This window comes from Oncorhynchus masou, chromosome 32 (genome assembly GCF_036934945.1).
Source record: "Oncorhynchus masou masou isolate Uvic2021 chromosome 32, UVic_Omas_1.1, whole genome shotgun sequence".
Lineage (NCBI taxonomy): Eukaryota > Metazoa > Chordata > Actinopteri > Salmoniformes > Salmonidae > Oncorhynchus > Oncorhynchus masou.
Genome location: NC_088243.1, coordinates 11,524,994 through 11,539,892, shown reverse-complemented (window position 1 = coordinate 11,539,892; position 14,899 = coordinate 11,524,994). Strand labels below are relative to the sequence as shown.

Genomic DNA, 14,899 nt, shown 5'->3' with positions numbered 1-14,899 from the left:
GTGCCTGCTCGATTACAATTTGGGCTGGTGACGCCATTACTATGCAACCACCAAGCTGATCACTGCTGGATGCTGACACAATGTTTAGCTAGCTCGTCTGGGCTTGTTGTCTGGTTTGCTTGGTTAACTAGCTAATAGCCAATGCTATGGCAAGCAAGGTAGGAATGAAGCTAGCTAGCTAGTTATGCTAACGATGATGCTAACCGTTTAACTAACTAGCTAACACCAGCAAGCTAAAGACGGCTCTGAGCCTGGCTGGCACTGGCAGGAGTATGGGCTAACGTTAGTTACAGCATGGTGAGGGTGAATTAAATGATTCAACATTAGTGAAGCCAGCTGCAGTCACATATTGTCTACCTAGCAACATGACATCATTTCTATTTTCTTGAGGCAGTGGAAACACAATTTCAGCCAGCCCACCAAGGCCAGCCCAACCTGGGTTTACTTCACAGTGCAAATAGAAACAGGGCTTAAATTGTGTCTCTCTCTCTCTCTCTCCCTCTCTCTCTCTCTCTATGTATACAGAGTTGGCAGGAGGAGGTGCTAGTGTACCAGGAAGAGGTGGAGGGTCTGAGTGTTCTAGCCCAGCAGGTCATAGATGAGACCCACATCAGCAGCCGGGTCAGCACCAGAGCTACCCAACTCACCACCCGCTACCACGCCCTGCTACTGCACCTACTGGTACGACCTGCTCAGTTACACACATAGGCAGGAACACACAAGCATGCACACATACACACACACACAAACCTTGGACTAATTTACACACCCCAGTTTGCTACCACAGTGCAGAATCTCCATTTCTATCTTTTTTTCTTGGGCTGTCTGTTGATGTACTGCAGGAGAGCATCAAGCAACTACAGGTGGAGGTGTGTTGCATCGAGGAGGCCCAGAATGTGTTCAGGACCTTCTCTGATTGGCTGAGCTCGGCCAAGAACAACTTCAGCACCATGGCTATCAGCATCAGTGTAGTAGACCGTCTTACCATGGAGAGGAAGATGAAGACACTGGAGGTACAGTAACAGACTCTTCTTAGAGCCGCTGCCCTGAGTCTGGGGAGAGAGACTACAGTCTGAGCTTCAGCTAAATGGAAGCCATGCCTCAGTTGGTAGGCAACAACTTTTATGTCGCAAAAGTAAGCTATTTTGAAATACTTTTTCAGTGCGGACCTAGTGTACTTTAGCATCACAGTGACACTACCAAGTCTCAAACTCTCTTTGCTTTCTTTCATCCTCTGAAAAGGTTATGGTCACAGGCGTAACTGCTTCTGTTTACTCTCTGTGTGTCTTTTCTCCAGGCTCTTCAGGGTGACATGGAGCAGGGCCACAGCTTCCTGAAGACGATGCGTGAGAAGACAGAGCGGGCCGTGGCCTTCCTGGAGGAACCAGAAGCTGAGCAGCTGAGGGAGGAGGTGGATGCTCATAGATCCCAGCTAGAGGGCCTGATGGCTGGGCTTCGCACGGAGCACAGCTCCCTGGAGAAATGCATCTCCCTCTCCAAAGACTTCCTGGACAAGTACAAGGCCCAGGCACAGTGGCTCGCTGAGACCAAGGCTTTGTTAAGCTCACCCATCGAGCTGAAAGCTGAGCTCTACCAGAAGAAGGCCCAGTTAGCCAAATATAAGGTACATAGGCTAGCTGATGTCATGCTAATCTGCTTGGTAGGTCACATGCTGCTGTGTTTACTGTTGATAACCTCAACTTCCCGATCAATATCTGTCTGTCTGTCTGTCTGTCTGTCTGTCTGTCTGTCTGGTTGTGCTGTGGTAGAAATAATACTTTTCAACAACAGCTGAATGATTTATTTATTGACATTTTAAAGAACATTTTCTTCCTCACGTAGACAATCGAGCAGACAGTGCAGTCCCACGAGTCAGCGGTGAGGTCAGTGGTTGAGAAAGGAGAGGTTCTGCTGGATATGGTCTGTGACCCAACCATCAGAGACAACATGAACAGGTTGCAGACTGACTACCAGGAACTCTGCACTGCAGCCAAGGTAGGTGTCCTGCATTGAAAGCTGTGATGCTGCGCTTTGGACTCAATGGGTCTACGCGCTACCGTTATACTACATACACTTTGAGCTAGAAGAGTTAAAGGCTCCCTGAAAAAATACCATTAAACATAACCCCTAAACGTCTTATAATTGCTACCACTTGCAGTGATCATCTACTACATTATTAGTGAGCTTCCATCATCTGTAATCATCTTACCTGATCAGTGTGGCTGTGGAGACTATGAGAGAAAGTGTTCTGAACTTGTTTTCAGAGCCAGGTCCAGAGTCTGGTGGAGTGGGTGAAGGAGCATGAGGGCTACAACAATGAGCTCCAGGAGGTGGAGAAGGGGCTCCTACAGATGTCCAGTAGGCTGGTCACCTCAGACTCCATGCAGACATGTAGTATGGAGACGGCCACACAACAACTGGCCCGCCACAAGGTGGGTGACTGACTGATGTTATGGAATGGAACCGTATGAGAATCAATCAGAATGATATTATGTAATAATTGCCATGGAATTATGCTTCTGAAGTTCAAAACCAACAATCTAAAAATGCAATTGTTGTCTACTACTTTTTCTAATCTGAACTCTTGTCTGTCACATTTCTTAGGCAATCATGGAGGAAATAGCTAGTTTTGAGGAACGCCTGACCAGTCTGAAGGAGAAAGGAGAAGACTTGGTGTCCAGCTGTACAACAGACCAGATGCAGGCTAAGACCAGCCAGCAGGTCAAGGCTCACCATCAGGGCACCAGAGACAGCTACTCAGCCATCTGCAGCAGCGCACAGTGTGTGAGTGCTATAGTAACACGCTATGCTGCTCTGCTCTGTTCTACTCTCTTACTGTTTCCATCTCCCTCTAACCTGGCTCATCTTCTCACTTGTCTTGGTGTGTCTGTGTCTTCATCAGGTTTACCAGAGTCTGGACAGAGAACTGCAGAAGCATGTCAGTCACCAGGACACTCTGCAGCAGTGCCAGACCTGGCTCTCCACCGTCAATGAGGAGCTACTGCTGCACTGTCAACCTCCCTTTGGCATGCAGGAGGCCCTCAAACAGGTGTCTGACTGACTGGTTATCCTCTTGCTCTTTTATAGGCAGAGAATGAGAATCAAATAACACAGTAATGTTGTTTCCATGACAACTGGGTTATGCCTTGAAGTTCTGGAATTTCATCACCATTCTGAATTCCTTCATCAAGTCAAATAGAAGGCTGTATTAAATGTTTTATCAAGCTGACAACATTTTTCTGTATATTCCCCTGTTACCTGTACAGGTGAAGCACTACAGGGCTCTACAGGAGCAGGCCAGTACGTACCTGGACCTGGTGTGTTCTGTGTGTGACTTGTCTGATGATGCTGTGAGAGCCACCGCTGCGGAAGTCCAGCAGGTCAAACACACGGTGTGTGGGCTGGTCTTAATGTACATTCACTTCTGGTCATCACCTTGTCCCTACAGTATTGACAACAGGGTTTTCCCCATAAGATTCAGTTTCAAGTATTTGGCATATGTAGCATGCTGACCACACCGCTCGTGTTGCAAAATACATTTACACATACATGTTATTCAATCATTGCACACACACTGCTCGCGTGTGTCAGTGAGCATCTGTGTGGCCAGGCGCTAAAATAGAAATTGGTTCTATTTGTGAAGCTCAATGCGCTGCAAGTTCAGTCTCTCCCATCTCCTCATTGGTTTTTAGAAGTGTATACCCACATGGGTGATTGAAAGATTAACTGAGGTCCGCACTCCAGTCGGTTGTAGTAATGCACCGTAAAGTTGGTTGCCAAACGTCATATAAAGTCCAAAGAAGAAAAGGAAGCTTGAAGGAAAGAGGAGAGATGATGAGAAATGAAATCGGTTGACCGTTTATCTGTGGATTAATTGTCGGAGTACATGTGCATTTCAGGTAAAATCACAACCCAATGTTTATATCCCAGGACGAATTAGCTGTCAGTGTGTCTATCAGAGTTCAGTGTGTCAAATTGGAAGGCCTTTAGTCCGTGCCTCGGGCAGTCTCTATGGGGGTGCCACAGGGTTCAATTCTTGGCCCGACTCTCTTCTCTGTATACATCAATGATGTCGCTCTTGCTGCTGGTAAGTCTCTGATCCACCTCTACGCAGATGACACCATTCTGTATACTTCTGGCCCTTCTTTGGACACTGTGTTAACAACCCTCCAGACGAGCTTCAATGCCATACAGCTCTCCTTTTGTGTCCTCCAACTGCTCTTAAATACAAGTAAAACTAAATGCATGCTTTTCAACCGATCGCTGCCTGCACCTGCCCGCCCATCCAGCATCACTACTCTGGACGGTTCTGACTTAGAATATGTGGACAACTACAAATACCTAGGTGTCTGGATAGACTGTAAACTCTCCTTCCAGACTCACATCAAACATCTCCAATCCAAAATTAAATCTAGAATTGGCTTCCTATTTCACAGCAAAGCATCCTTCACTCATGCTGCCCAACATACCCTCGTAAAACTGACCATCCTTACCGATCCTCGACTTCGGCGATGTCATTTACAAAATAGCCTCCAATACCCTACTCAATAAATTGTATGCAGTCTATCACAGTGCAATCCATTTTGTCACCAAAGCCCATATACTACCACCACTGCGAAGCTGTACGCTCTCGTTGGCTGGCCCTCGCTTCATACTCGTCGCCAAACCCACTGGCTCCAGGTCATCTACAAGACCCTGCTAGGTAAAGTCCCACCTTATCTCAGCTCGCTGGTACCATAGCAGCACCCACATGTAGCACGCTCTCCAGCAGGTATATCTCTCTGGTCACCCCCAAAACCAATTCCTCCTTTGGCCACCTCTCCTTCCAGTTCTCTGCTGCCAATGACTGGAACGAACTACTAAAATCTCTGAAACTGGAAACACTTATCTCCCTCACTAGCTTCAAGCACCAGCTGTCAGAGCAGCTCACAGATTACTGCACCTGTACATCACCCATCTATAATTTAGCCCAAACAACTACCTCTCCCCCTACTGTATTTATTTATTTTGCTCCTTTGCACCCCATTATTTATATTTCTACTTTGCACATTCTTCCACTGCAAATCTACTTTCTATATTGTATTTACTTCGCCACCGTGGCCTTTTTTTGCCTTTACCTCCCTTATCTTACCTCATTTGCTCACATTGTATATATACTTATTTTTCTATTGTATTATTAACTGTATGTTTGTTTATTCCATGTGTAACTCTGTGTTGTTGTATGTGTCGAACTGCTTTGCTTTATCTTGGCCAGGCCTCAATTGTAAATGAGAACTTATTCTCAACTTGCCTACCTGGTTAAATAAAGGTGAAATAAAAAAATCATTAGCAAGCTAGCTAGCTAAATTACCATAAATGTTAAATGCTTTTTGACCTCTCCCCAAATTAATATAACTGGTTGATATATAATTGTTTTTTTTTTATATTTCAACCTGCGTGTCCTCATCGCTCATGCTGTGGGTGAACAAAATCAATGTGCGCGGGATGGCAAACGTGGATACACACATGTGCCCGTTTTGGTCAGCAATAAATACACACATCTTACTCTTGCAAGTTCTCACAATAAAAAGAGCATTACATTTCACGTCATTAGAATTCAGGGCCAATATGTAGGCCTATAACAGCCTTGGTGACAGTCTGTTACTGCTCTCTTGTCAACTCCTTCATGGAATTGTCATACAAAACATGACGTCTGACTTGACAATGACATTGGAGTAGGCAAAAACACTAACAGACCTGGGACCAGGCTAATAAGTATGCATACAACAACCAGCAAAGGAATCATAAAACTAGTATACAAAAAGACCTACCACAAAACAAGCCAATGTTCAACCCTAGAAAAAAAGGTGGTATCTAGAATCTAAAAGGTTTCTTCGGCTGTCCCCATAGGAGAACCCTTTGAATGAACCTTTTTGGTTCCAGTTGAACCCATTTGAGTTCCATGTAGAACACTTGACACAGAGAGTTCTACATGGAACAAAAAAAGAGTTCTACCTGGAACCAAAACGTATTATGCCATGGATACAGCTGTAGAAACCTTTTGGAACCCTTTTTTCTAAGAATATGCATAGGTTGACTTCCTTGTTGTTCTGCACTCAGCTGTGTACTTCATGTTGTACTCTACAGATGGAGGAGAGGATGTTGAGCTCCCAGGAGCTATGTGAGGGCTGGAGGGAGATAAAGGAGCAGAAGCAGGAGCTATCTGATCAGTTCCAGGACATGGAGCAGCAGCTTCTCAGCCTCTCCAGAAGACCAGCGGAGCTCGAGACCAAGATCGCCCTCAACATGCTCACCCAGGCCAAGGTAGGAAGCAGGGTTAATCCCACAACATGCTCACCCAGGCCAAGGTAGGAAGCAGGGTTAATCCCACAACATGCTCACCCAGGCCAAGGTAGGAAGCAGGGTTAATCCCACAACATGCTCACCCAGGCCAAGGTAGGAAGCAGGGTTAATCCCACAACATGCTCACCCAGGCCAAGGTAGGAAGCAGGGTTAATCCCACAACATGCTCACCCAGGCCAAGGTAGGAAGCAGGGTTAATCCCACAACATGCTCACCCAGGCCAAGGTAGGAAGCAGGGTTAATCCCACAACATGCTCACCCAGGCCAAGGTAGGAAGCAGGGTTAATCCCACAACATGCTCACCCAGGCCAAGGTAGGAAGCAGGGTTAATCCCACAACATGCTCACCCAGGCCAAAGTAGGAAGCAGGGTTAATCCCACAACATGCTCACCCAGGCCAAGGTAGGAAGCAGGGTTAATCCCACAACATGCACACCCAGGCCAAGGTAGGAAGCAGGGTTAATCCCACAACATGCTCACCCAGGCCAAGGTAGGAAGCAGGGTTAATCCCACAACATGCTCACCCAGGCCAAGGTAGGAAGCAGGGTTAATCCCACAACATGCTCACCCAGGCCAAGGTAGGAAGCAGGGTTAATCCCACAACATGCTCACCCAGGCCAAGGTAGGAAGCAGGGTTAATCCCACAACATGCTCACCCAGGCCAAAGTAGGAAGCAGGGTCAATCCCACAACATGCTCACCCAGGCCAAGGTAGACACCTGATGACAGACCGAAGTGGTTGAAACATTGTCACCAATTAACCACATTAAATAAAATTGTATTTCATGTGCAAAGACAACAGGTCTTTGTCTTTACAGTGAAATGCTTACTTACAAGCCCTTAACCAACAATGCAGTTTTAAGAATGTACAGTGCCTTGCGAAAGTATTTGGCCCCTTTGAACTTTGCGACCTTTTGCCACATTTCAGGCTTCAAACATAAAGATATAAAACTGTATTTTTTTGTGAAGAATCAACAACAAGTGGGACACAATCATGAAGTGGAATGACATTTATTGGATATTTCAAACTTTTTTAACAAATCAAAAACTGAAAAATTGGGCGTGCAAAATTATTCAGCCCCCTTTAGTTAATACTTTGTAGCGCCACCTTTTGCTGCAATTACAGCTGTAAGTCGCTTGGGGTATGTCTCTATCAATTTTGCACATCGAGAGACTGAATTCTTTTCCCATTCCTCCTTGCAAAACAGCTCGAGCTCAGTGAGGTTGGATGGAGAGCATTTGTGAACAGCAGTTTTCAGTTCTTTCCACAGATTCTCGATTGGATTCAGGTCTGGACTTTGACTTGGCCATTCTAACACCTGGATATGTTTATTTTTGAACCATTCCATTGTAGATTTTGCTTTATGTTTTGGATCATTGTCTTGTAGGAAGACAAATCTCCGTCCCAGTCTCAGGTCTTTTGCAGACTCCATCAGGTTTTCTTCCAGAATGGTTCTGTATTTGGCTCCATCCATCTTCCCATCAATTGTAACCATCTTCCCTGTCCCTGCTGAAGAAAAGCAGGCCCAAACCATGATGCTGCCACCACCATGTTTGACAGTGGGTATGGTGTGTTCAGGGTGATGAGCTGTGTTGCTTTTACGCCAAACATAACGTTTTGCATTGTTGCCAAAAAGTTCAATTTTTGTTTCATCTGACCAGAGCACCTTCTTCCACATGTTTGGTGTGTCTCCCAGGTGGCTTGTGGCAAACTTTAAACAACACTTTTTATGGATATCTTTAAGAAATGGCTTTCTTCTTGCCACTCTTCCATAAAGGCCAGATTTGTGCAATATACGACTGATTGTTGTCCTATGGACAGAGTCTCCCACCTCAGCTGTAGATCTCTGCAGTTCATCCAGTGATCATGGGCCTCTTGGCTGCATCTCTGATCAGTCTTCTCCTTGTATGAGCTGAAAGTTTAGAGGGACGGCCAGGTCTTGGTAGATTTGCAGTGGTCTGATACTCCTTCCATTTCAATATTATCGCTTGCACAGTGCTCCTTGGGATGTTTAAAGCTTGGGAAATATTTTTGTATCCAAATCCGGCATTAAACTTCTTCATAACAGTATCTCGGACCTGCCTGGTGTGTTCCTTGTTCTTCATGATGCTCTCTGCGCTTTTAACGGACCTCTGAGACTATCACAGTGCAGGTGCATTTATACGGAGACTTGATTACACACAGGTGGATTGTATTTATCATCATTAGTCATTTAGGTCAACATTGGATCATTCAGAGATCCTCACTGAACTTTTGCTGGACTGAAAGTAAAGGGGCTGAATAATGAAAAAAGTTTGAAATATCCAATAAATGTCGTTCCACTTCATGATTATGTCCCACTTGTTGTTGATTCTTCACAAAAAATACAGTTTTATATCTTTATGTTTGAAGCCTGAAATGTGGCAAAAGGTCGCAAAGTTCAAGGGGGCCGAATACTTTCGCAAGGCACTGTATGTACTAAAATAAACTGAAGTAAAAAAATAAATAAATGCAAATAAAAATTTAAAATAAGGACATTTGAAAAATAACTGATAATTAAACTGCAACAATAAAATAACAGGGAACATAGACTGCAGTGTGCAGAGTAAAAAATATGCAGTACCAGTAAATAGTTTGGACACCTACTCATTCAAGGGTTTTTCTTTATTTTGACTATGTACTACATTGTAGAATAATAGTGAAGACATCAAAACTACAAAATAACACATATGGAATCATGTAGTAACCAAAAAAGTGTTAAACCAATCAAAATATATTTTATATTTGAGATTCTTCAAAGTAGCCACCCTTTGCCTTGATGACAGCTTTGCACACTCTTGGCATTCTCTCAACCATCTTCACCTGGAATGCTTTTCCAACAGTCTTGAAGGAGTTCCCACATATGCTGAGCCCTTGTTGGCTACTTTACCTCCACTCTGCGGTCCAACTCATCCCAAACCTCAATTGGGATGAGGTCGGGTGATTGTGGAAGCCAGGTCATCTGATGCAGCACTCCATCACTATCCTTATTGGTCAAATAGCCCTTACACAGCCTGGAGGTATGTTGGGTCATTGTCCTGTTGAAAAACAAATGATAGTCCCACTAAGCGCAAACCAGATGGGATGGCGTATCGCTACTGAATGCCGTGGTAGACATGCTGGTTAAGTGTGGCTTGATTTATAAAAAAAGCAGCAAAGCACCCCCACACCATCACACCACCTCCTCCATGCTTCATGGTGGGAACAACACATGCAGAGGTCATCAGTTCACCTACTCTGCGTCTTGCAAAGACACAGCAGTTGGAACCAGAAATCGCAATTTGGACTCATCAGACCAAAGGACAGATTTACACTGGTTTAATGTCCATTGTTCGTGTTTCTTGGCCCAAGCAAGTCTCTTCTTATTATTGGTGTCCTTTAGTGGTGTTTTCTTTGCAGCAATTTGACCATGAAGGCATGATTCACACAGTCTCCTCTGAACAGCTGATGTTGAGATGTGTCTGTTACTTGAACTCTGTGAAGCATTTATTTGGGCTGCATTTCTGAGGCTGATAACTCTAATGAATTTATCCTCTGCAGAAGAGGTAACTCTGGGTCTTCCTTTCCTGTGGCGGTGCTCATGAGAGCCAGTTTCATCATGGTTTTTGCGACTGCACTTGAAGAAACTTTCAAAGTTCCTGAAATGTTACTCATTGACTGACCTTCATGTCTTAAAATAATGATGGACTGTCGTTTCTTTTACATTTACATTTAAGTCATTTAGCAGACGCTCTTATCCAGAGCGACTTACAAATTGGTGAATTCACCTTCTGACATCCAGTGGAACAGCCACTTTACAATAGTGCATCTAAATCATTAAGGGGGGGTGGTGAGAAGGATTACTTATCCTATCCTAGGTATTCCTTGAAGAGGTGGGGTTTCAGGTGTCTCCGGAAGGTGGTGATTGACTCCGCTGTCCTGGCGTCGTGAGGGAGTTTGTTCCACCATTGGGGGCCAGAGCAGCGAACAGTTTTGACTGGGCTGAGCGGGAACTGTACTTCCTCAATGGTAGGGAGGCGAGCAGGCCAGAGGTGGATGAACGCAGTGTCCTTGTTTGGGTGTAGGGCCTGATCAGAGCCTGGAGGTACTGCGGTGCCGTTCCCCTCACAGCTCCGTAGGCAAGCACCATGGTCTTGTAGCGGATGCGAGCTTCAACTGGAAGCCAGTGGAGAGAGCGGAGGAGCGGGGTGACGTGAGAGAACTTGGGAAGGTTGAACACCAGACGGGCTGCGGCGTTCTGGATGAGTTGTAGGGGTTTAATGGCACAGGCAGGGAGCCCAGCCAACAGCGAGTTGCAGTAATCCAGACGGGAGATGACAAGTGCCTGGATTAGGACCTGCGCCGCTTCCTGTGTGAGGCAGGGTCGTACTCTGCGGATGTTGTAGAGCATGAACCTACAGGAACGGGCCACCGCCATGATGTTGGTTGAGAACGACAGGGTGTTGTCCAGGATCACGCCAAGGTTCTTAGCGCTCTGGGAGGAGGACACAATGGAGTTGTCAACCGTGATGGCGAGATCATGGAACGGGCAGTCCTTCCCCGGGAGGAAGAGCAGCTCCGTCTTGCCGAGGTTCAGCTTGAGGTGGTGATCCGTCATCCACACTGATATGTCTGCCAGACATGCAGAGATGCGATTCGCCACCTGGTCATCAGAAGGGGGAAAGGAGAAGATTAATTGTGTGTCGTCTGCATAGCAATGATAGGAGAGACCATGTGAGGTTATGACAGAGCCAAGTGACTTGGTGTATAGCGAGAATAGGAGAGGGCCTAGAACAGAGCCCTGGGGGACACCAGTGGTGAGAGCGCGTGGCGAGGAGACAGATTCTCGCCACGCCACCTGGTAGGAGCGACCTGTCAGGTAGGACGCAATCCAAGCGTGGGCCGCGCCGGAGATGCCCAACTCGGAGAGGGTGGAGAGGAGGATCTGATGGTTCACAGTATCGAAGGCAGCCGATAGGTCTAGAAGGATGAGAGCAGAGGAGAGAGAGTTAGCTTTAGCAGTGCGGAGCGCCTCCGTGATGCAGAGAAGAGCAGTCTCAGTTGAATGACTAGTCTTGAAACCTGACTGATTTGGATCAAGAAGGTCATTCTGAGAGAGATAGCGGGAGAGCTGGCCAAGGACGGCACGTTCAAGAGTTTTGGAGAGAAAAGAAAGAAGGGATACTGGTCTGTAGTTGTTGACATCGGAGGGATCGAGTGTAGGTTTTTTCAGAAGGGGTGCAACTCTCGCTCTCTTGAAGACGGAAGGGACGTAGCCAGCGGTCAGGGATGAGTTGATGAGCGAGGTGAGGTAAGGGAGAAGGTCCCCGGAAATGGTCTGGAGGAGAGAAGAGGGGATAGGGTCGAGCGGGCAGGTTGTTGGGCGGCCGGCCGTCACAAGAAGCGAGATTTCATCTGGAGAGAGAGGGGAGAAAGAGGTCAGAGCACAGGGTAGGGCAGTGTGAGCAGAACCAGCGGTGTCGTTTGACTTAGCAAGCGAGGATCGGATGTCGTCGACCTTCTTTTCAAAATGGTTGACGAAGTCATCTGCAGAGAGGGAGGAGGGGGGGAGGGGAGGAGGATTCAGGAGGGAGGAGAAGGTGGCAAAGAGCTTCCTAGGGTTAGAGGCAGATGCTTGGAATTTAGAGTGGTAGAAAGTGGCTTTAGCAGCAGAGACAGAGGAGGAAAATGTAGAGAGGAGGGAGTGAAAGGATGCCAGGTCGGCAGGGAGGCGAGTTTTCCTCCATTTCCGCTCGGCTGCCCGGAGCTCTGTTCTGTGAGCTCGCAATGAGTCATCGAGCCACGGAGCGGGAGGGGAGGACCGAGCCGGCCTGGAGGATAGGGGACATAGAGAGTCAAAGGATGCAGAAAGGGAAGAGAGGAGGGTTGAGGAGGCAGAGTCAGGAGAAAGGTTGGAGAAGGTATGAGCAGAGGGAAGAGATGATAGGATGGAAGAGGAAAGAGTAGCGGGGGAGAGAGAGCGAAGGTTGGGACGGCGCGATACCATCCGAGTAGGGGCAGTGTGGGAAGTGTTGGATGAGAGCGAGAGGGAAAAGGATACAAGGTAGTGGTCGGAGACTTGGAGGGGAGTTGCAGTGAGGTTAGTGGAAGAACAGCATCTAGTAAAGATGAGGTCGAGCGTATTGCCTGCCTTGTGAGTAGGGGGAAGGTGAGAGGGTGAGGTCAAAAGAGGAGAGGAGTGGAAAGAAGGAGGCAGAGAGGAATGAGTCAAAGGTAGACGTGGGGAGGTTAAAGTCGCCCAGGACTGTGAGAGGTGAGCCGTCCTCAGGAAAGGAGCTTATCAAGGCATCAAGCTCATTGATGAACTCTCCGAGGGAACCTGGAGGGCGATAAATGATAAGAATGTTAAGCTTGAAAGGGCTGGTAACTGTGACAGCATGGAATTCAAAGGAGGCGATAGATAGATGGGTAAGGGGAGAGAGAGAGAATGACCACTTGGGAGAGATGAGGATCCCGGTGCCACCACCCCGCTGACCAGAAGCTCTCGGGGTGTGCGAGAACACGTGGGCGGACGAAGAGAGAGCAGTAGGAGTAGCAGTGTTATCTGTGGTGATCCATGTTTCCGTCAGTGCCAGGAAGTCGAGGGACTGGAGGGAGGCATAGGCTGAGATGAACTCTGCCTTGTTGGCCGCAGATCGGCAGTTCCAGAGGCTACCGGAGACCAGGAACTCCACGTGGGTCGTGCGCGCTGGGACCACCAGATTAGGGTGGCCGCGGCCACGCGGTGTGGAGCGTTTGTATGGTCTGTGCAGAGAGGAGAGAACAGGGATAGATAGACACATAGTTAACAGGGTACAGAAGAGGCTACGCTAATGCAAAGGAGATTGGAATGACAAGTGGACTACACGTCTCGAATGTTCAGAAAGTTAAGCTTACGTAGCAAGAATCTTATTGACTAAAATGATTGAAATGATACAGTACTGCTGGAGTAGGCTAGCTGGTAGTGGCTGCGATGTTGACACTACACTAATCAAGTCGTTCCGTCGAGTGTAATAGTTTCTACAGTGCTGCTATTCGGGGCTAGCTGGCTAGCTAGCAAGGTTGATTGCGTTCCGTTACTTTAAAAGAACGACAATAGCTGGCTGGCTAACCTAGAAAATCGCTCTAGGCTACACAATTGTATTAGATACAAAGACGGCTATGTAGCTAGCTAGCTACGATCAAACAAAACAAACCGTTGTACTGTAATAGTTACTACAGTGCTGCTATTCGGGGCTAGCTGGCTAGCTACGTTAGAAGAACGACAATAGCTGGCCAGCTAACCTAGAAAATCGCTCTAGGCTACACAATTGTCTTAGATACAAAGACGGCTATGTAGCTAGCTAGCTACGATCAAACAAAACAAACCGTTGTACTGTAATAGTTACTACAGTGCTGCTATTCGGGGCTAGCTGGCTAGCTACGTTAGAAGAACGACAATAGCTGGCCAGCTAACCTAGAAAATCGCTCTAGACTACACAATTGTCTTAGATACAAAGACGGCTATGTAGCTGGCTAGCTACGATCAAACAAATCAAACCGTTGTACTGTAATGAAGTGAAATGAAAATGTGATACTACCTGTGGAGCGACGCGGAATGTTGACCGGGTAGTTGGAGTTCAATTCGGTAGAGGTTGGCTAGCTGTTGGCTAGCTAGCTAGCAGCATTTCCTACGTTAAGGACGACAAATAGCTGGCTAGCTAACCTCGGTAAATTAAGATAATCACTCTAAGTCTACACACTCTAAACTGCACAATTATCTTGGATACGAAGACAACTATGTAGCTAGCTGACACTACGCTAATCGAGTCGTTCAGTTGAGTGTAATAGTTTCTACAGTGCTAGTGGACAGTGGATGTTAGCTAGCTGCTTAGCTAGCTGCTGGGCAGATACGTTAGGACGACGAAATACGATAATTATGCAATTGTCGTTGATACAAAGACGGCTATGTAGCTGGCTAAGAAGAAATTGCTAAGATTAGACAAATCAAACCGTTGTACTATAACGAAATGTAATGAAAAGTTATACTACCTGCGGACCGAAGTGTAGATGCGACCGCTCGCTCCAACCGGAACCGGAAATTCTCTTTCTCTTTGCTTATTTGGGCTGTTCTTGCCATAATATGGACTTGGTCTTTTGCCAAAAGGGAATATCTTCTCTATACCACCCCTACCTTGTCACAACACGACTGATTGGCTCAAAGGCATTAAGAAGGAAAGAACTTCCACAAATTAACTTTTAACAAGACACACCTGTTATTTGAAATGCATTCCAGGTGACTACCTCATGAAGCTGGTTGAGAGAATGCCAAGAGTGTGCAAAGCTGTCATCAAGGCAAAGGGTGGCTATTTGGAGAATCGGTTTAATACTTTTTTGGTTACTACATGACTCTATATGTGTTATTTCATAGGTTTGATGTCTTCAATATTATTCTACAATGTAGAAAATTGAAAAAATGTAAATACAAACTTGAATGAGTAGGTGTGTCCAAACTTTTGACTGATACTATATATTTTTAGGGAGCACTGTCACACTTCCATCTTCACTGGATCCCTAAGAAG

At 46.4% G+C, this 14,899-nt stretch overlaps 1 protein-coding gene across 2 annotated transcripts in view; it reads left to right on the top strand.

Annotated features, from left to right (window-relative positions):
* LOC135525576 (nesprin-1-like) overlaps positions 1-14,899 on the top strand; it is a 223,133-nt gene that overhangs the window by 106,515 nt on the left and 101,719 nt on the right. Inside the window, exons 72-80 of one of the 2 annotated variants that reach the window (XM_064953273.1) lie at positions 526-681; positions 843-1,013; positions 1,298-1,624; positions 1,843-1,995; positions 2,265-2,432; positions 2,605-2,784; positions 2,903-3,049; positions 3,267-3,392; positions 6,127-6,303. In XM_064953273.1, coding sequence (XP_064809345.1) covers positions 526-681; positions 843-1,013; positions 1,298-1,624; positions 1,843-1,995; positions 2,265-2,432; positions 2,605-2,784; positions 2,903-3,049; positions 3,267-3,392; positions 6,127-6,303 — 1,605 coding nt within the window. Of the gene's footprint in view, positions 1-525; positions 682-842; positions 1,014-1,297; positions 1,625-1,842; positions 1,996-2,264; positions 2,433-2,604; positions 2,785-2,902; positions 3,050-3,266; positions 3,393-6,126; positions 6,304-7,036; positions 7,052-14,899 lie in introns of those variants that run through there. The other variant, XM_064953274.1, reaches the window with a different exon arrangement.